The sequence below is a fragment of the Ochotona curzoniae genome, unplaced genomic scaffold (assembly GCF_017591425.1).
Source record: "Ochotona curzoniae isolate NIBS_2020 unplaced genomic scaffold, NIBS_Ocur_1.0 contig_3432, whole genome shotgun sequence".
Taxonomy (NCBI): domain Eukaryota; kingdom Metazoa; phylum Chordata; class Mammalia; order Lagomorpha; family Ochotonidae; genus Ochotona; species Ochotona curzoniae.
In genome coordinates, this window is record NW_024465859.1 from 10119871 (window position 1) to 10141036 (window position 21166).

General features: G+C 49.0%; 1 protein-coding gene across 2 annotated transcripts; it reads left to right on the forward strand.

Annotated features, from left to right (window-relative positions):
* The first annotated feature begins 6262 nt into the window (after window positions 1-6262).
* Window positions 6263-19539, forward strand: RCN1 (reticulocalbin 1). 2 transcript variants are annotated; one of them, XM_040980054.1, is made up of 6 exons: window positions 6263-6579; window positions 10674-10879; window positions 12096-12274; window positions 13838-13898; window positions 16796-16995; window positions 18461-19539. In XM_040980054.1, exons 1-6 carry the CDS (start codon window positions 6335-6337, stop codon window positions 18566-18568), a joined length of 999 nt encoding a protein of 332 aa, XP_040835988.1. In that variant the 5' UTR covers window positions 6263-6334; the 3' UTR covers window positions 18569-19539. The 2 variants fall into 2 exon arrangements, with proteins under 2 accessions (XP_040835988.1, XP_040835987.1); XM_040980053.1 differs by having other exon boundaries at window positions 6267-6579; window positions 10674-10867.
* The last annotated feature ends 1627 nt before the right edge of the window (window positions 19540-21166 follow it).

The following is a 21166-nucleotide window of genomic DNA, read 5'->3' on the forward strand; positions in this document are numbered from 1 at the left end:
AGATCAGCTCAGCCCCAGTCATTGCAGCCACTTGGGGAGTGAACCAGCAAATGGATGATCTCTCATTTTGTCTCTTTCTCTCTGTATTTTACCTTGCAAATAAAAGTAAATCATTTATTTTAAAAGATAACATATTTGATATTACTATTACATTGACAGTACTTGCCTAACATCATTTTTCTCCGCCTGTTTTTCAGATCCTTATCACTGTTCCAAGCAATTTGTGACATGCCGCAGTGGAATTTTAGGATTTGTTGTGCTTCTGAATCTGGGTTAGAGTATCCATCAAATTTGGAAACTTTGGCCGCTATTTCTTCAAATATATTTTTTGCCCACCCTTCACAGACTCAAATTATGTAATCATGCATATTTAATAATGTATATAATTTGAGGCTGTTCTAGAAATCACTGATTCCATTTCTTTTTTAGAATTCATCTTTGTTGCAATTGATAGTTTTTATTGCCGTCTTCAAGTTCATTAACATTTTCCTCCTGCAACAGTTGTTCCGTTAATCTTTTTTTTACATTTTATTATTATTATTTTCATTTTATGATACAGTTCCATATTCCCTTATCCTAGCCCCAATTCCCTTCCCCCCACCTAGTTCCTCTATGTCATTACTAACATAGTTCTTCACAAACAGTCATATGTCCATCATTGCGGGCATGGACAATGGCAGAGAGTCCAACAACGGAAAACAACAAAACCCATGTGATATAGTTTCCACTGATCTTTGTTGAAGTGTGTCTCTTCCAGACAATAAACATATGGGTTTTGTTTTTTAATCCAGTCTATTAATCTATGGCATTCCTATAGTATATTTCTATAGTATATTTTCTCTTTTTTAATTATATTTGTTTTTGAGGATAGTTGATTAGGGTGATAATGTCAGGGCTACAGGGAGGTGGGTGAGATCACTATTTCCACATTCTCTTTTTTTTCTTACTTCCTGTATCTAGGGTAAGCCGAGGGGGGTGAGGGTCAAGCAGAGAAGCCACACCCAGCCTCCCATACGCTTCTGTACACTTGGATGTCCCCAATGTGGGACATGCTCTGAGGGTCCCGTTCATGAGGTTTTGATAGTTCAACAGTTCTGAATTACTGCCAATCTCGCCACTCCAAGCACTATGAAAATGCTTTAGAATCCACTGGTTGACATAGTACATCCTAGAGTTCCTATTTGCCCAGATATTTACTGCCAATACTTGGCTGGGGTAGTTGATCTATTTGTTCTGTCCTCTCACATGGTACCAGGTGTCCTCCATAGGTTCTAATGTACTGCGATATTCTCCTGGATATGTGCACCTGGATATGCTGTCTACTGCTACATCTAAACCACTGAAGAGGCTCAGCTTCGACACATGCACTCCACGGTCAGACGACGGAACCTGCAGTTCTCTTCATGGATGGGATTCTGAGTCCAGCGATTCAGTTGGAAGGATCCCCAAAGGAATTTCATCTGAGCTGATTCTCAGACCTGATTCTTGTGTGTGGCTTGCCAATACAGGGTCCGGCACAGTCCATCGGCCCAATCAGCTTATGCATATGCTGGCTGTTGCAATTGCTGGGTCAGTTCTGTTTCCAGCCCTGTCTTTTACACAAACCAATAGGTGTTGCAGCTCAGCCCGAACCTGCTCCCCACACACTTGGCCCCCACACAAACCAGCAGCCTAGGTGGAACAACCCGCAATTACCCCCACTAGGCCTGCCCCCTGCCCTGGTTCCCATGCTTGCCAGTATGTACAGCAGACTGGACAAGTCTATCCCTCATCCCATTCAGCTCTCATACATGTCAATGGGCATTGATGCCTAGTTCAAAGTAACTGGCCCCACTTTCCAGCCCACACACCCGCCAGCAGGTGCCACTTTCTGTCTAGCCATGCCTGCCCCAGTCCTGGTATATTTTCATATCAAATATATCTCTAGACTTCCGATTTGTATTTATTGGTTTTCCATGACTTCGTCTGAATTTTCCAAAAGTGTTGAATATAATTATCATGATTACTGTGAGAATTTTCTCTGTTAATTCTCACAGGTATGTCAGTTCTAGGTCAGTTTTGTTGATTAATTACTTTCATTATGGTTTCCTGACTTGCTTCCTTGATTGGATATTAGAAATGATGACATTTACCTTATTAGGTGCTGTATAATTTTGTATTTCCTGTAACTTCTGTTGAGCATTTTTCTGAGATGAGTTAAGCTCTTGAAAACAGGTAGAGCTTCTGGGCCTTGTTAGACATTTTCCAGAGGCCTGATTGGCGTGGGGTCAGTGAGTCCCCACCATTCACACAGGATGTTAATTCATAGCATCCTATGAATTAGGGCCTCTCCCAGTCTAAGTGATGGGAGCAGGCTTTGCTCCTGGCATTCACTGATCCTTTGTGTCCTTCAGGGGGTTCATTCTTTGGTCCCACATGCTTCCACTGGCCTGTACCATGACAGGAGACCCTCTGCAAGTCTTTGTGTGCTTTTTCTATGCAGTAGTATTCTCTCGGGTTCTCTTTCCCTAAATTTATGATCAACTTGGCCTCTTGGGACACTCACCTCTGTCTTTTCAGCTCAGAGAATCAGCCATGCTCCAACTCCGTCCTTCCTCGCTGTGCTAGTACCTAGTAATTAATCTAGCAATTAATGCAAATTCTAGCTCTCACCTTATCAGACTGCAGCATCCTTCCTTGCTTGATTTCCAATGTCTTGAAAACTATTGGTCCATATATTTAGTCTGTTTGTCTCAAATGGGAGAGCCAATGCAGTTCCTCCTTTACTTCATTATGAACAGAAGTAGATATTGCTAGTATTGTTATTTTATTATTTATTCAAGTTGCTTTGGGGGGCATCTACTAGAAATGAGTCACTGTGCCAGGTATTGTTAAGTATATGAAGGTGAACAAAAAGGATATGGTCCACGATTTCTCAGCAAGTCTGTGAACTATTGATCAACTTCTATGAGAAGACCATAAATATATTGATCTCTGGATGTCTGGGCATGAGTGTGAAGTCACGTGTGAATATTCCCATCATGGAAACTGGAATTAAGACACACGAAGCAGCTTGATTCATCCAAAGCAACGAGACACAGAGGCACTAGGCATTTTGTGGAAGAGAAGCACGAGGAGACACATCAGGGAGAAGGTGACATTTGAGTTTAGCCTGGAAGAGCTCATATAATTTTGACTGGTGGAGTAGTAGATGGAGGAAAAGATGCTCAAAGTGATTTTAAACGTGAAAGTGGCTCATTGGGATTCCCAGTGGCAGACAGAGCCAATCTCGGCTGTTCTTACCGGCAGAGCCCTAGCCACGTGCTTCGAAGACTGATCCAGGGTTCAAATCTTAATTGATCTCACTCACCCGCGGCATTGTCACTCCTCTCTCCTGTCCTGAGGCCGGGCATAAGTTCTTGACACAACTCTGGCCAATGACATGCAACGGGAAGTCTGCTGGGAAATTTTACTTCCTGTAAAGGAAGGAAGCACTTTTCTCCTCTCTGGCTCTCCCTCAGGGAGAAACAAAACCAGCCCTTCTGGTGGCTCGGCCATGTCCTCGCCCTGCTGGTCTGACGCGGAGCTGACTGCACACTTTGCATTATGGGAGACACTATGCCTTTTTCACTAGTTGGGAGGCTCTGACTACGGTCAGTGGAGAGGCAGCCAACCAGCACACTCTGCTCACCCGCGGGAAACCTTGGCTTTTCCTTTCCACTGGTTCAGCCCTCTGCCGGACGCCACTTGTCTGGTTTCTGGATCTTGTGCCTCAGTCAGAGAAGGCTGACGAGGTACTCAGTCAGTCTTTCCATCCAGGCACATGGGGAGAAATGTGAGAAAGCAGTTACACAGGGCAATCCTGACACTGTTTTGTGCCATCTACCTTCCTGATCCTTTGGATGAGGGACTTGTGAAATTCCTGTGGGAGACAGCAGAGGAAAATAATGCTGGCAAGTCCAAGGGAAGTGATGTCAACTCTCGAGGATTTACAGCAGGGCCGGAACTCTCTGGCAAGTTCCATAGAGCCAACACTGCCTCTGTAACGGTCCAGTTGCTGGAACCCACAACTGGCTGGCAGGCAGGCAGCTGTAACCAGGGCAAAGGGCATGCCATCCTTCACTCCCAAGAGTCTGGATTCAGCCCAGGGATCCAGGTCAGTCCATGGCAGAAGTTGTGAATAAGCAAAACAAAACCTCATGCTTCCCATTCCCTTCCTAATTCCTTTCTATTTTCAGCCCCGCCCCTGCCAGGCCTCCTTCCCCTTCCCATTCTAACTGAACAGCTCACATCCTGCCTGTCAGCACACAGAACATAGCAAGTAAGCGTCTGGACCTTTGCACTGAGCAGCGGTCTCCACGTTCAGAGAAAAGCCTGGAGATGCAAGTCTCTAGGCTGGTTCTTGGGAACTTCATTGATCTCGCGCACAAGACCTACTTATTCCACGCCCAGTCGGCTGAGACTGGCGGCGGGGTGGGGGTGGGGCACCAACGGCTGGATCCTCTGTCTCACTACTGGCCTGGCCAGCGGGACTGCACGGGGGTCAAACTCCACCAGGCAGCTCACATCGGGCGGTATCCTCACATTTAACCACATGCCCCCTGCCTACCTCATCTTACAGTCTCAGCCTAGATGTTGCTTCTTCCAGAAAGCCTTCCTTGACTGATTCCCAAGTCAAAGCCTGTCCCTCGGATGTCACCCCCTAACACTGAAAACGCCTTTGTGCGTGTGTCACACTGATTCACAAGCCACGGGTGCTCGGCAAAGCAGCATCCAGCAGAGTCCCAACACTTAACAACTGTTGCTTGTTGATTGATTGGCTGAATTAACAGTCGGTCACAGTTCTAGAAAGAGTATGATCATCTTGTTCCCCACTGGACACTCAGCACCTAGTCCGGTGCCCAGGGGGTGACAGGCACACGGCAATGACTTGTTGGTTGACTGAAGGGAGACTTGCTAAGAAAGGTAGTTGTTATCTGTGCTGCCCTCCACAAAGTCGTGACGCCCCTTCGGCAGGGAGAAGCGCAGCAGCCCTTGTGACCTTGGCTAGAATACCAAGAATCAGGGTGTGAAGGCGCAAAGTAAGGTAGGGGAAACTTCCGGGGCTCTGGGGGGCGGGCTTCTCTCTTCAAGCTCAGGCTAGTTTTCTAGGAATTCTTCAGCTGGGTGGGGCTTCAGGAGATCCACTGATCTTGAATGTAACCTCCAAGGCGGTAGGGAATGTGCATTTTGGGGAGGGGTTGGGATGGAGGCCCTGGGCTTCCCTGAGAGTGAGAAGGTATCACGGCTCTAAGAGAGCTGCGCACCTCCAAGACTCCAAAACGCAGCCGTCTGCCACCTGCGGCTCAGTTCCGATTCAGTAAAACCCCTGCTGTACGGGGTTCGAGGCGCAGCACGCCACTTCCCGCCGATCAGGCAGCCCAGAGGGCAAACATTTCCGTCACTGCAGAGCTCGGTGGGATCTGACCCTGCCGCAACGGCGGCAGGACCCCCGAATCGAACGTACAGATAAAATGGGATTCGCGTAGCCAGTGCTTGTGTGAAATGAGCTGCCAGCTTTTGAAAGCGGAAGCATCAGCCTCGGAAATGCCGACCGAGGGGGCAGAGGGCTGCCCGCAAGCGTGGGCCCACAGGACCCCGAGCACAGGGACCCCCGACTCACTTGCGGTGCCAGCTCAGCCCTTCCTCCTCGCCCCAGTTCCAGGGGTCGCCGTCCAGACAGACAGGTCTCCTTCCGGGCCCCTTGGGGTTGTAGCCAGAGATTGCAAATTTTGCTCTGGGAGGATTCGTCTTGGGTAGCTCTTGGGGCGGGGGAGTGGTGAAAGGGGTCAGGGACTGAACTTGGGGCGCGGGGCTGGCAGTTCAAGCGGGGGGTCCTGGCTCCTGTCTTCGCGTTCGCCGAAACTCGGTGACTGGGATAGGGGGGCATTGAGCTAATGCGCCCAAGACCATCTGTTGCTCCACAAAGAACTTCTTCCCGGTCTCCCAGGAGCCCTCCAGTCCCCAGCCCTGTTTGCCTGGGCCCGCCCCTCTGCACGAGATCGCGGGGAGGGGCCGCGGAGGCGAAACCCGAGCCGGGCGCCCACCACCCGAGCCGGCGACGTGGCTCGGGGGGACCCGGCCTCCTCCTCGCGGGCCCGTCCCCCGGCCCGGCCGCGGCCAATGGGGCTCGTGAGCGGGGCCTCCCTCCGCGGCCGGGCGCCGGCCGGGACGCGCCCCCCTCCGCCGGCTCCCGGGGCGGGCACAGCCGCTGCACGCCGGCCCGCCCCTTCCCCGCCGCCGCCGCCGCTGCTCCGGAGCCGCCGCTCTCGCCGCTCGCTGCAGCCTGGCTCGCGGCCGCCCTCTCGGCCGGACGATGGTGTGCGGCCGCCGCCTGGGGCTCGCCCTGGGGCTGCTGCTGGCGCTGGCGCTGGCCCCGCGGACGCTGCGGGCCAAGCCGACCGTGCGCAAGGAGCGCGTGGTGCGGCCCGACTCGGAGCTGGGCGAGCGGCCGCCCGAAGATAACCAGAGCTTCCAGTACGACCACGAGGCCTTCCTGGGCAAAGAGGACTCCAAGACCTTCGATCAGCTCACGCCGGAGGAGAGCAAGGAGAGGCTGGGGTGAGGCCACGGGGTCGGGGACCCCCCGCGCAGGTGCCGGCCGCACCCCTGCCCCCCCAGAGCTGGAGCCCGGGTTCGCGGGGCGTGGGGGGCTGGCGGGGCAGGGTCCCTACGAGCCTCGCGTGGAGGTCGCCGCCACGCCCCGGCTGGAGGCTTCCCTCGGGGGAGGCGAGAACGTGGCAGCAGCGCGGGAGCCAGGGCGGCGAGGGCCCGCCCCCTCCCCTGGTTGCATCAGAAGGGACTGGAGAGCGAGTACAAAAGGAGAGTTTGTCGGAGAGGACCTGTGGTGACTTGAGTGCTCCCCCACCCGTGCACTTCTCTTGCCCCCCATTCCCAGAGAGAGGGGCTGCGACTTTCTCTAAGAGGGCAGAGTGGGGGTGGGGGTGGGTAGGAGGCAGGGTGGACATATATGGGGAAAGGATGAAGGCTGCAGGAGATGGAGGTTTCGACTGTGGTGTTCTCGCCTACTGCCCCCTAAATCTGACGTCAGGACTTAAAAAAAAAAAGCCAGTCGTGGAGAAGTCACAGGTAGGCATAAGAGATAGGGGTGAGCAGCCATGGAACTGGTCTCCAAGTGTCCATCCCAGCAGTGCCCACAGAACCACTCAGTTCTCTGGCCGTGTTGGGCAAGGGAGAGGGAGAGCTGGAGGCTGGCAGGGACAGTGGCAAAGCTTTTGAATCCAGAGCCAGAAAGATCCTGGGACACCCTGGCCCCACCTCGAATCCTCAAGGAGACACTTGGGACATCATGCAAAGTTACTAGGCAATCCTGCCACAGTGGGGATCTGTGGCCAGCCTGGTCCCAGCAGACCCACCTGCCCTGCTGACTGGGCACCCTGGACCTGCTTTAAGAGGAGGCCCTTCACATCCTCTATAGAAAACAGTCATCCCTGTGCCTGTGGGGGCTCCCAAATGCCAGTGGGCTTAGTTAGGCTCTGAGGATAAATTACACCTATTGTGTAGGTGCACCATCTGCCTGCTCAGATAAAAAAGATCTTTGAACTTCAAAGTCCCCTTGAAACAATCACCTTTTATTTTCTGGAGAAATACTTTCTCTTCTCCTTAGGGGACTCTACAATGAGGGCCATTGAGAAGTTCAGTCTGTCCTATTGTTTAGAGGTACTTGGTGACAGATTCAGTCAATGGCAGCCATTAGACACTGTCACTGGAAAGGAGGAGGGAGACAGGTTGAAAACCTCCATCAGCCTAGGTGAGCCTAGTAGTGATGACAAGTGCCTGTGGAGTTGGTATGGGTCTCATTTATATATATATATATATACACATACACATTATTCCAGTCATCCTTTTAGGCAACAAATACTTGCAAGGCCACTGTATGCCAGGTACCAAGCAATGGTGGCATGGAGAAGCCACAGTGCATACCCCTGGAGGAACCTCAGAAGCAGGTTGGGGTCACCCCAGTAAAAGGAATGATTCAGAGCTTGTGTGAGGTCCAGGCAGGGGAGAGACATCACCCAAGAGTTCGTTGAGGGAAGTCTGGAGTCCTGTTCTGGGGCGTTAGGAGTGTTGAGGCTGTAAAAGGACAGGCGAGGGAAGCCAAGGCAGACACAAGGACCTCAGCCTGGTGAAGATGGGATGCCATCCTGTAGGTGGCTAAAGTGTCGTAGCCGCACTGAAGTACCTCCACATCCTTCAGAGGGTGGCACTGAAGCACTTTGGGAGACCATGGGCAGGGAAGATGTGATGAATGCCTAACCTGTGCTTGGCCCATCCTGATGGCAGGAGAAGGTGAATGCAGGCATGCGAGAGGCAGACTGGCAGCTCCTGCCCTTACCTGGGTGTGGGAGAATCGAGGGTAATGTCCCAGTGTCTGGCCTGAGTCACCAGGGGCTTCCTGGATGTCCCATTCATGTGGAAGACAAACCTAGCCCAGAGGTGGGCTAGAAGTGTTGGAAATTATGGGTCCAGTTTGGAGTGCAGCTGAGTGTGTAAGAAGCCACACCTCTGTCCACAGCTTTTGTTCCAACAGTCCCATCACAGCCTGGGCTGCTGAAGAAAGGACGCGGCTGGATCCAGGCAACTTTGTCACTATCCCCTGATCCTTGGTTCTGAAGGTGTGACAACCCTCGGGCCCTAGTGGACATCCAGACCAGAGAGGTGTGAAGTGGGTTGCACTAGGACACAAGTATACCACGGGCTTTGAACAAATTGTGCCTTCTTTGCTCCTCTGTGAAGCCAGAGAGAGGCCAGGGCCGGACCTTGACTTCTGGCTCTTCCTCGTGCCGTGAACCCCCCCTTCCCAGCCAGGTAGTCAGCATCTGCAGCAGGGCTGCTCAGTGCTATGTGATGGCTGCCAGGGCATTTTAGGGTTGCCATAGAGACCTTGCTCATTTCTGTTCTCTATTCTGTTCCCTGCCGAGTGTTTACTGAGTTCTCCACCCACAGCAATCTAGAACTTTGGCTTTCTTGAGGAAAGGTCCTGTTGCTCCCTGCACCCCACTCCCTACACACGATATAGTCCTTGGGAAGTAGGTTGTCCAGTTTACAGGTAGGGAAATTGAGACTCATGTCCTTGGCCCATCGCACAGGTAATGGATCATCGGAGCCAGGGCCAGCAGCCACGGACTCTGATGAAAGCATTCAGCTTTCTCTATATTATGCTGACCTCTCCCAACATCTCACTCTTAAGATCCTTAAAGAGGCATGCTAAGATCTTAGTTATTCTTCCAACATATTTATCTGTTGAGCCCCTGCTACATGTCAGATTTTACTACACCCTGCATTTGGGGGAAGGAGACATGTTAGTTGTCCTTCCCTCCAGAAAAGGGATGTGTTGTCTGAAGTTTCCAGTCATGGCCTGTTTCTCATTTGGTCTGGGCTGACCATCGGGCACCTCACTGTGGTATTGCCAGGACTGCAGCAGTGCCTGGCACACTCTAGGTAAGCTCAGCTCTATGCAGGGTGGAGAGATTCTGCTGGGTGTGGCTGGAAGTTCCTGGAAAGAAGCCAGAAGGTACTTGCAGCTCCATCACTTGGTCTGGAGATCTGTTAAAATTGCAAATGAAGGGCTGTTTTGGAGCTGAGAGGTGCTTGGGCTCCTTAAGAGGAGGAAGATGTTTATTCAATCTCCCGCCTTCACTCTTCCTGTCCCCAGTATGGCTACAGCATGTTCTGTCCATCCCACTGTGAAACTGACTCTTTCTCCCTTTTTAATAGAAAACTAACTGCCAATTAGAATTTATGTTGATAAGGCATAGAACTCCCACTGGAGTTCATAGAATTTCAGCCACAAGTAGAGAAGTGAATGCACATGAAACTTACTAATTCTAAGCAGTAGAGTGTGGGTGCCACTGAGGTTTCCAAGGAGATGGGGACTGTCTGGCCTAGAGATGGACAGTAGTGAGTCCCTGGCCTGAAGCCTCTTCTGTGAGCCCAGCAGTTTGGGGGAGCCCAGTGGGCTGGCCAGCTGTGGAGCTGGAGATGGCGGGAGGTCTGGCTCTTGAGTTGTGTTGGGAGCTGCAAGGGACTGGCAGTGAGGCTGCGTGCTTGGTCAGCTTTCTCCATTGGCTTCTGTGGTGCCCACGCCCTTTCATCCCTGACATTTTGTGCTTTGAACAGTCAAATCTGTTCTCATTTTTGTTTCTTAAGAAAAAACTTACTCTTAGGTTTCCCCAGACTTTCCCATTTTTTGGATTGGGCCCTGGAACCAGAAAACCTGGGTGCTTACCCATTTACACAAAAAGGGTGTGATCACTTGACTTCTGTGGCCTTCACTTCCCATTGCTCTACAGTAAGGGAGTTGGACTACCTCAGGGGAACCCCACAGGCTTATCTTGTGGAGCAGATTGGATCAGTTGGAAATGGCTATCCCAAGGGTGCTGCCCTGGGAAGAATTCTGCGGTCTTGTGTAGGTTTATCAGGACGGAGGGTCGTGACCCCTTAGTAGTGTCTGCCACTGGCAGTGAGGCAGGAGAAGTGTATCCACTTGAAAAGTTTCACCTCTCTGATCCTTTTGGAACCAATGCATCAATGATTCTGTTGTACACTTTTGTGCATCTTAGACTGTGCCAGCTTTCTGGTCCAAGATCATATGAATCTGGATGTGTATAATTTTTTTTGTCTTCTTACTGCAGGAAGATTGTTGATCGAATCGACAGTGATGGGGATGGCTATGTCACCACAGAGGAGCTGAAAGTTTGGATCAAAAGGGTGCAGAAAAGATACATTTATGATAATGTTGCCAAAGTCTGGAAGGATTATGATAGGGACAAGGATGATAAAATTTCCTGGGAAGAATACAAACAGGCCACCTACGGTTACTACTTAGGTAAGGAGCTCTGTAGAGGGATCACACAGCTGGAGCCTGGGCATAAGCTTTCCTGCAGATGAGCTACTTTCTTCTGGCTGTGTTGACACCCTTTGCAGCGATGTCACAACCTCCTAAGGAGAAGCTGCTTGTGTAACATCTTCTGCTTACTAAGAAATGTACTGAGTTGCTTCTCAGAGTATATACAGTGGGGGAGGGGGCGTGAGGAGCTAATAATATCCTGGGGCAGACATCCAGTCTAGCAGCTAAACTGCCCATTAGAACACCCACACCTCCAATTGGATAGCTGGGGTTTAGTCCTTCACCCCAATGCTGACTCCTGCTTCCTGCTGATGTTGACCCTGAAAAGCTGTGATGATGGCTCAGGTGATTGGGTTCCTGCCATCCATGTGGGAGACCTACATTGAGTTCCTGGCTCCCTGACCTTGTAGGCATTCAGGGATTAAACCAGCAAGTGGGAGTTCTGTCTCTCTTTGTTTCCAAAAAGCTTTTAGGTTGCCAGTATGTTTGAGTTTGCTCTCAGGGGCACACACAAAGAGAACAGAAGGGATGTGTGTAAGCTGTGGAATTCTAGATAGCAAGGATAGAGTGGGCTGAAGCAGTCAGGGAAGGCTTCCTGACAGAGGGGGCTTTGAGACCCGGGCCTTGAAAAATGGGCTTACATTGGGAGAAATAGAATTGTTCATGGAGAATGTGGGCCAATGGAAGGGTGCAGATGTAGCAGTGTGTTCAGTGATGGCCAGGGCTTCAAGATAAAGGAGGCTAGACTAAGGGAATGGGGGAGTGTTTGCAAAAGCCCTGGGATGCAAACCTGTTGTGTGCATGGAAAAGACAGTGAGGAGTGAACATGCATGCATGGGCAAATGCAGGGGATCTTGAAAGCCAGGCAGGGACATTTAGACAAGATGTCATGGGCACCAGGGAGCTTTTGAATGTTATAAATCAAGGAATGACATGATGAAAGCAGAGTGCAGCAAAAAGAAGTAGGGCATTGGGCTGTGCTCTTAACCATTGGTGTTAATGCTCCTAGTAAGTCACCATGGCCTAGGTCATGGGGTGGCTTGGATGGCCAGACAATAGAGACATCCTTAGCTGAAAGGTTTTAAAGAACTTGGCAGGGCAGGCACTTGCATCCAGTGTGGACCACTGGGGCTCCAAGGATGGGTGACCCGGAAGGAAGTGCTTTCCTTAGCAGCACAGTTGTGACGTTTCTGTGTCTGTCCTGCAGGGAACCCCACGGAGTTTTCTGACTCTTCAGATCATCACACCTTTAAGAAGATGCTGCCACGGGACGAGAGGAGGTTCAAGGCTGCAGACGTCGATGGGGACCTGACGGCCACTCGGGAGGAGTTCACAGCTTTTCTGCACCCCGAGGAGTTTGAACATATGAAGGAAATTGTGGTGCTGGTAAGATCAATGACGAGAAGAAAGTTGGAGACCTCTGAAGTGGGGCCACTGGAGTACCTGTGTACCCAGGATGGTAGCCAGGGCAGACAGGCTGCTGTGATAGGCAGCTTTAGCAGTGCTCAGGGAACACAATGGAAACTTGCTTCTTGCTTATTCTAAAGTCCAGGATAGATGGTCTTAGCCACATAGATCACCTTGACAGTTCCCCTCTGAGTACTGTCAGATACCAAAGTCACTTCTGTGTTGTGGCCTCAGGCTCCTCCTGGGAATAGCCAGCTGTGAGAGAGGCGAACAGGAGGACTGAGGAGAACAGGAGGAGAGGGTACCACACATCTTGGCTCTCTGGCTATAGACTGGCACGCCCCTTCTGCTTAGATTCCAATCTGGCCCTGCCTAGGTATGAGGAACCTGGGAAAGAGAGTTCAGATATGTTCTTAGAGAGAACATGAGTTTGGTGAGCAGTTAGCTCAACTGCTGTGTTTTTCCACTTTAAGGGAGTTAGACAAAGGCTCTGAAACAAGGATGTATTGGATTATTAAAACCATGTGGAAACCTAAATAAGTTAAGTAGTATGGCTAGGTAGGATGCTGCCTTTGTGGTGGGTCTTTGGAAGGAAGAGGGATCAGACTCCAGGCTTAGGGTGGGACGTAGCTGTGTAGGCTCTGAATGTAGCGATTTCCTGTCTTGCTGTGTCGCATTTCTTTTGTTTTTCCCCTATGGCAATCAAATACATTCCATCACTTGTTCCCTGGGCCCATGTCTTGATCCAGTTCCACCTGCCCTGGTGCTGGGAAGTAGGTGGTGAAAGCTTTGGTTTCTAATCAACCATGGGTTATTTTAGGGACCCAGTTAGTGGTTGGATGGGTCCAGCTTTTGCATCAGGCTTCATCTCCATAAGCACCGTGACCCTAATGGCTGGGCTGTGGCTCTAAGAATCGTTTGTTTATCACCCAACAACCATCAGGTCCCTTGCCAGAAGAATACAAAGATGGAAAATGATCCTCAAGTAGATTGTCTTCAGGTTCATTGAACTGTACGCTCACTGAATTACTGACTATGGCTAACAAAAGGAAAATAAAAAACCTACCTAAGGAGTCAGATACACTAAAAACAGAGCATACTTAAAAGTCAGTACTAGCTACTTTTATTTTTTAATTATCCACTGTTTCCTGTTTCTCAGACACCAACTCAGAGTTCATGGTCTAGTTAGCACTAGAATCCTGTCTGAGATCAGCTAACCTTATAGTTCTTACTTTGGGTTCCTGGCAGGTCCCTCAAGGAAAGAACAGGTAGGAGGAGGAGATGGTTGACTTGGCAGACTTACTTGATATAATCAAAGCAACCCAGGAAGAGAGAGTGCTCTGTTCCTGAAATTGTGGGGTGGAGGGTGTAGGCACAGAAACCACTGACAGATAAGCAACTGATGCCCAGGGAGGTAAGGAAGGTGAGCCAGAGGTCATCAGGCATTCAACCATTGAAGCTGGACAGAGCAGGACAATAGGACTCGCAGCTTGAATTCCAGCCCATGGCTCATCTCACATTCTGTTTTCCCTTTGCTCCTAGGAAACTCTGGAAGACATTGACAAGAATGGGGATGGCTTTGTGGATCAGGATGAGTATATTGGTGAGTGCTGAGCCTGGAGTCCCTGTCAGCTTTGCTGCCTGGGAGACAGTCCTCCACCCCCATGTCTGGCCACTTTCCCCAGATGTTGCTGAACAACAGGTGCAAGGCTGTAGGTAGCACTGCTGTGGCCTCCCAGTGTGGAGGGCATTCCAGCCCAATGTGTCACATCCACGCCAGTACTGTAATATCAGGAATGTGCTCACTGAGGAAGAGACCAACAGGCTCCCTACCTCCTGCCAGACTGTCCACCCGCTGGCTCCACTGGAGAATGGGATTGGAATGCCCACAGTTGCCTGAGGCTGGAGCACATTCCAGAATCAGACCATGATAATGGAGTCCTGAAGCTGTGTCAGCGCAGCTGTGGTCAGTGTCACTGCTTGGAGACTCCAAAGCTGCCCTCTTGTCCATCCCTTTGCAAAGCGGACAGCTGCCCAACAGCATGGCCCACAGGATTTTCCTTTCTTTGGGGCGGAGTGGGGGCAGGGACCTAGCATGTTGTGAAGGGCTCCACATAGCAATGCCAAGAATGGTGTCTTCAGGTAATTGAGTACTGACCAACTGAGACTCAGGGTTGGGGACCTTGGCTCAAAAGTCATGTTTGCTGGGTGGGGGCTTCCCAGGAGCCCTGAGTGGCAGCGGGGAAATTTCCCCTTGACCCCCACCAGCCACCATGGCATGTAACTCGTGTCACAGGCTGCTTTCTCATGCCGGTCTGTTTTTCCCATCCCAGGGAGGTAGAGAAATTTTGATCAAGGGTTGACCTATGGAAGAAGGATGAGATTTATATCAGTTAATGTACACACTTTACAGAAGCACCTGATTACCTCCGAATGAATAGCCAGAGACTGGGCCGCCCTGTCTCCGTTTCCATGGCCAGTGGCATTTTGCCACTGTATACCTAAGAACAGGTGCCTTCGGCAACGATGGACAGAGTTGCTTCCAATCATTAGGAGCTTTTTTTGATTGTGAGAAACTGAACTCTGTTCCCTGTCTGTCATTGGTAGCAGACAGGTAGCTCTCACCACAGTAATTAAAGTGATCTTGGTGGCAGCACCTTTGCAGCATAGCAGGTGCTGGCAGCCACATCACCGGCTTGAGCAGCAGAGCCTTCCTCTGGCCGGGTGCACACACGGCTGCCAAGCAGTGATGGAATTAGGCTGACAGAAGAGACTGAAGGATTAAAACAAACAATGTGGAGCTTTTGATTAAAAGTGTGTACTTTTCCCAGCCCTCCTGAACTCTGCATTGAAATGGTGCAAAATCGGGGACAAAAGTCTTTGAATGGCTTTGCCTAAAAGAAATACTCCATTCTGTAACATGTGGCACTGGAGAGAAAGAGAAGGCCATGAAGCCTGGAAATTGAATTCTGAGTGACTTGTTATCATGGGTATAAGATGAACTGACTTGCCCTGGAAGTGACTTCATTTCAGGGACATCTCTCTAGACAGGGCTGATGGTGGTGTGGGATGATGGACAAGGTACTAGAATTAAAAACCTTGGCTACTTCACTTAGTAGCTATGTGAACTCGGTTTTCCTCATCTGAAAAATGGGAGTAAGTAGCACTCATCCTTGGAGAATTGGATGTAGCTCAGGATGTATGTGATTATCCTTTCTCAAATACAACATGCCCTTGCCAGGCATGGGTCTGATAGTCCCCTTGGAGCAAGCATCTCACATCTGCTTTTCCTTCATTATTATCTGCACCACCTGACGTTTCTCTTGTGTTTTTCTGTATTGAAGCATTAGCACAGAGCATGTTGCATATTGAAGTTTTTTTCTTAGTCCTGATTTCTATGTTTGATTTTTTAACAGATGTAATCCCAGCTTTCTTTTTTTATAGTTTTTTATTGATTACATTGCATCATGTGACACTGTAATCCCAGCTTTCTACTTCATATATTTAACAATGGTTCAAAAGAGAGAGATTTGCATCCAGTCAAGTTACTATTTTTAAACAATGGTTCACGGTGGGATTTTCAGATAGTATATGACAAGCTCATATTGAAATTTTGGTATGAAAAATTTTCTCTATATTGACTCTCATTATAACATTTTTTTCCTATTTGAAACTTTTTACAAGGAGGGTTTTATTTTTTCATTTTTTTCAGCATTTGACATTTCTAAACTGTGCTTCCATTAAAGAGAAACTGCCCCCAGCATTTTTCTTTTCCAGCAAAACCCGATGCTAAAATAAGCGATGCATAAATGTCTCCTTCCATTTCATTTTCCTGCCATTTTGTAAAGTGGGGATAATGATCTGCTTTAGAGAATTGTTCCGTATGAAATAAAATGGCAAGATATACACAACAGCAGCACTAAACATTGGTTAAGAACACTTGGGTTGGAAGCAGAATGACCGTGTTCCCACGCAGCCTTGAGCTCATCCTTCCATGGTTCATTTGATAAAGCCATGCATGTTTTCACTTGTGAAATGGGAGTAACAACGTCACTTCTTTGATCAAATCAATTGGGAAAATGTATTGGGAACGCTTTGTGCCCTATCTGGACTTTGGAGAGTTCTCCATCTTGGTGTCTGTGTTGGTTTTGTGCCAGGCTTTGGCTGCCAAGGGCATTCATGTGAATGACCTATTTGCTCTTCATTATGATTTGTAAAACTTTCTGCTTTGTGTAGTCAAGGAAACGTAAGGCTCAGCCACTTGAATCAGGTAGCTGAATCTCAGTCGCTGAACTAAGAGCTGGAATTCTCCTTCTGGCTCCTGAGATTGTGTCTGTGTTTTCTATCCTGTGGCCTTCCCAGGGGCTCAGGCATTGCATTATGAGCCCCAAGAAACTGTCCTCTGGCAAGGTGAGTTAGGTCTGTTGATGGCTGTCTTCCTTCAGAAATGCGGCAAGTTGAGATTTCTGTTTTGTAACTTAAAGCAACTTTCCCTTCCAGCGGACATGTTCTCCCACGAGGAGAATGGCCCTGAGCCAGACTGGGTTGTGTCAGAACGGGAGCAGTTCGATGAATTCCGGGACCTGAACAAGGATGGGAAGTTGGACAAAGATGAGATTCGCCACTGGATCCTCCCTCAAGATTACGACCATGCACAGGCCGAGGCCAGGCACCTGGTGTATGAGTCGGATAAGAACAAGGTATTTCCTTTGCTTCTGTCCTCATTGATTGAAGGAACAAAGTTTAGATAAGACTAGATTTGTTTGCTTCTCTGGCAATAGTGTGAGCCTGTGACGGTGTCCTTATTGACTTTCCATTGTTGCCTTGCAGTGGAGCCCTGGAGATCTGAGCCAAGGCAGTAATAAGCCATGGGAATTCTTGCAGTCCAGATGTTCCTAGAGAGCCTGTTAGGGGCCACAGGCTTGCCCTCAGTCATGCCTAGGACTGCAGAACCATTAACTCCTAACTCTTGTTGGTGGGACATGGATTGGAGAAGTATATTCTACATTGCCCTCAGAGGAACTTGTTCATCTGTTTGCTCAGTCACCAAATATTTGTTCAAGATATTTGTTATTATACACATAAAGGCAGAGAGAGATATAGAGAGACTGATAGTGAGAGAGATCTTCCAACCTCTGCTTCGCCCCTGGCAACAGCCATGGCCAGGCTAGACCTCGTCAGGAACTTCTGAGTCGTCCATGTGGGTGGCAAGGACGCAGGTACTTGAGCCATCACCTGCTGCCTTGCAGGGTGTGCATCAGCAGGAGGCTGGTGCGGAAGTGGAGGCAGGACTTGATCCAAGGCACTCCAAGACCATAAGCAGGTATCTCAAGTGGCAGCTTAACTTGCTGTACCACAGTACCCACCCTGGTCACCAGATAGTGCTAGGCACGAGGAGTTCTACCCTGCTGAAGTCCAGAAATGCTCAGACAAGCTCACATTTCCAGATCTAGTGCCTAAGATTTCAAAATATTCAAATAAATAAGATTTATAAAAAAAAAAAAGAAGAAGAAAATGCCTCACCTCTTACCAGTTTACTTATTGCTCCAAATTCTCAGGCTGCAGAGTTAGACCTTGAAAGGGAAGCCGAATTCTCGGGCCTGTTTTGGGTGGGCCACACTGCCTCTGGACAGACATGGATTCTAGCTGCTCAACTACCCAGGGACTCACCTGATGAGCTTCAGTGTAGCTTCCTCACAGGAGGCTATTCCAGCTGGGAGCTCTGCAGGGCTGAAATGGGAGATGAAGGAGGTCCAGCAACTTCTGGAATTCTTAAATGAATTATTTTGTTTTCATTTCATTTGAGGGAGAGAGTATTATCTTCCATCTCTGCATTCACTCCCCAAAGGCCCTGCAGCAGCTGGGGCTGGCTCCGACTAGGAGTCTGGAACTCAATAGGGAACCTCCACATGGGTGGCCTTGAGAGGTCACCTGCTGCCCGCCCCACCACCCCCATGAATGAAAGCTAAATCACTGTGAAACCAGGACTTGAACCAGACACTGTGATACAGGATATGGGCATCCCAAGCAGCACCTGAACTCCTCCACCAAACACCTGTCCTGGTGCTGAATTATTAAAGGTGATACCTGAGACACTGCCAGTGCATCCAGTGCCACAGTTATCACGCCGAGCAATTCCTGACAACTGTATCCTCTCTCCCACAGGATGAGAAGCTCACGAAAGAGGAGATACTGGAGAACTGGAACATGTTTGTTGGAAGTCAAGCTACCAATTATGGGGAAGACCTCACCAAAAATCACGACGAACTTTAATAGACAACTCACAGTAACCTAGAGACCATCACAAGCTTGCTTTTGTTGTCATGGATGGCTGTTGCTACAGTTGTCTGATTCATAGCATTTGTATCCCCCCAAAATCAAGTTGATACCTCAGATGGGGGTAAAAATTGTTTTCTTCTCCATCACTATTCTTTCAGTAAGATAGTTCTCAAGATGCGTTAAGGTCTTGGTAAATTGCAGTTCTTTACAGGGATACACTGCTACAATATCACATATTTTTTTTTTTCTGTGCAATTTCAAGAGGGAATAAAACTTGAAAAAAAAAATCCCTGTTATTTGGAAATTGGGAGGGTCTGGGGAGGGACAGTCTCCAGGATGGCATCTGTATATTTTTAACTACCAGATTTTTGACATTTGTTCCCTGTACAAAAATTGGTGCAGGAAAATTCTGGGATGCAGAAGCAGTATCATCTTAGGTCATCTTATTTCACAGCTAGTCTAATATTTCATATTCTTTCTTCTTCACTTTCTATCTTGAGCTGTCACTGTAAGTGGTATATAAAACCTCTGTGGGTTTTTCTATATGGACGTGTTAATGTGCACAATAAACCCACATTTTATTTTGTTTTTATAACAAGAAGCAATCAGGAAAGATAATGTGAAAAAGAAAGGAATTTTATAGGTCAGGAACAGATGAACATTAGGCATTTCAGGAGTTGTAGCGAAAGATACATTTTCTCAGCATGTAAATGCACTAGGTCTGATCTCTGAAGTAGTGACTGGAACAACATCCATTTCCTCAGGATCCAGTTGGAAGGAGGCAATGGCATTCTGGATCCCATTCCACCCATCCAGAGATCCCAGGATCCTGGGGCCTGCCAAGGAGTTCTACCAAGGGGTTAGGGTCTGTGCTACCAACCAATCAGGCACAGTCAGTTTGAAAAGCCACCTTGTAAACTAGAACTGAATGAAATAAAGGCTCCCCTGGAGGGTTTTCTACTGTGTCCTGTGGTGTCTTGCCTTCTCAGGTCGTGTTGTCACATCATGTAGAATTATACAGGTCAGCGGGTTCTGTGAATTGAACAATAAATGGATTTTTGTCTAAACCCAATTACTAGGATGTTCATACCATACCCATATTTACTAATTTAATAAATGTCTATAATTTCCTTCTTTGTCTATGCAGCTAGGGAATCTGCAGATCTTTCCAACTCTGGAACATTTCTTAGGTTTCAGTTGGAAGAGCCGTACTTCTTCCCAGGGTCTCTGAGTGCTTCCCAGCTGACCAGCACTGGCTCCCAGCCTCCCGTGTACCCTCCCATATCCCAGTGCTGTCCTTGAACACAGCAAGGTTATTCACAGGCCGACTGTGTGCACTTGCTGTTCCCTCTGAACATCCCTCTCCCACGTGCTCCAGTGACTCAGGCTAACTCCTCAGTGAGACCTGACGCCACTACTCGCTGCCCCCCCACCCAAGTCCACCCCCGCCAAGTCCCGATCCCATGTCTCCATTTTCTCCTTGGTAGCCGTAACTGTGTGTGTGGGCTGTGCTTCCTGCACACATGACCATGAAGTGGGTAGTTTACAGCCATGGACAGCTGCCCTCAGCTCTGCAGTAGGAGTCATTCCGAAGGCTCCAGGGGACAAACCTCCCTTGTTCCTTGCAGCTTGTAGTGACTCTAGCAGCCCCTCAGCTGGTGGCTGCGTCTCTGCTTCGGCCCTCATGTGGCCTTCCCTGCTTCTGGGTTTCTCTTTGATGTTTCTCTTAGGACAACTTGTCATTGTGCTTGGGGCCTGTTTGCACAATCTAGGACGATATCTTGAGGACCTTCATTGTATCTTCCAGGACCTCATGGAAGGTCAGGTTCAAATGGTTTGGGGAAGGCAGGAGGTCCTGAGGTGGTTCGGCTTTCTTGCAGCCACCTCTCAACCCACTACAGTGTTCGACATGATCTTGCAAAGAACATTGCCTATTTCCTCCGAGCCAGCACTCGGGAGGAGGAGAGCAGCAACCCAGCCTGACTTGCTTCCGTTGCCCAGGGTCTACAGCTGAGCAGTCTGGCACACATTAAGTGTCAGTAATGACTTGCTGAAAAGGGGTTGTTGGGTTTAAAAATAGAAATAAACTTTTTAAAAACAAGGTTCAATTGGCCTGTTTATCTGATAAACAGAAACAGAAGGAGCAAAGAGCAGAGACAGTGTAACTGGTTCATTCCCTAAATGGCTACAATGGTCAGGCTGAGCCAGGCCAGGCCAAAGCCTGTATTTCTACCTAGGTTTTCCATAAGGGTGCAAGGGCCCAAGCACTTACGCCATCTTCCACAGTTTCCGAGGCATATCAGCAGGATGCAGAAATCAGATAGGAAATAATAGATGGGACTTGAACTGACACCCTTATGGGACGTCAGTGTCACAGGCAGCGGTTTACCCCACTGTGTCACAACATCAGCCCTGGGAATATTCTTTTTGGGAAAAAAAATTCTGTAAAAAATTGCAAAAACAATCAACATTTGTTGTATGGAAATTTGAGCAGTTTCCCCAGGATTCCACAGTGATTAAATGGCAGGGCTAGCCCTCAAAGCCAAGTTTTCCAAGGCTCCAAAAATCTCTGCTACTTGGCATGCAGTGATA

Coding starts and splice junctions, on each gene's coding strand:
- RCN1 (XM_040980054.1), top strand. CDS start 6,335: ATGGTGTGCGGCCGCCGCCTGGGGCTCGCCCTGGGGCTGCTGCTGGCG. Junction 10,880..12,095: donor CTACTTAGGTAAGGAGCTCT/GTAGAGGGATCA, acceptor TCTGTCCTGCAG/GGAACCCCACGGAGTTTTCT. Junction 13,899..16,795: donor GGATCAGGATGAGTATATTG/GTGAGTGCTGAG, acceptor TTTCCCTTCCAG/CGGACATGTTCTCCCACGAG.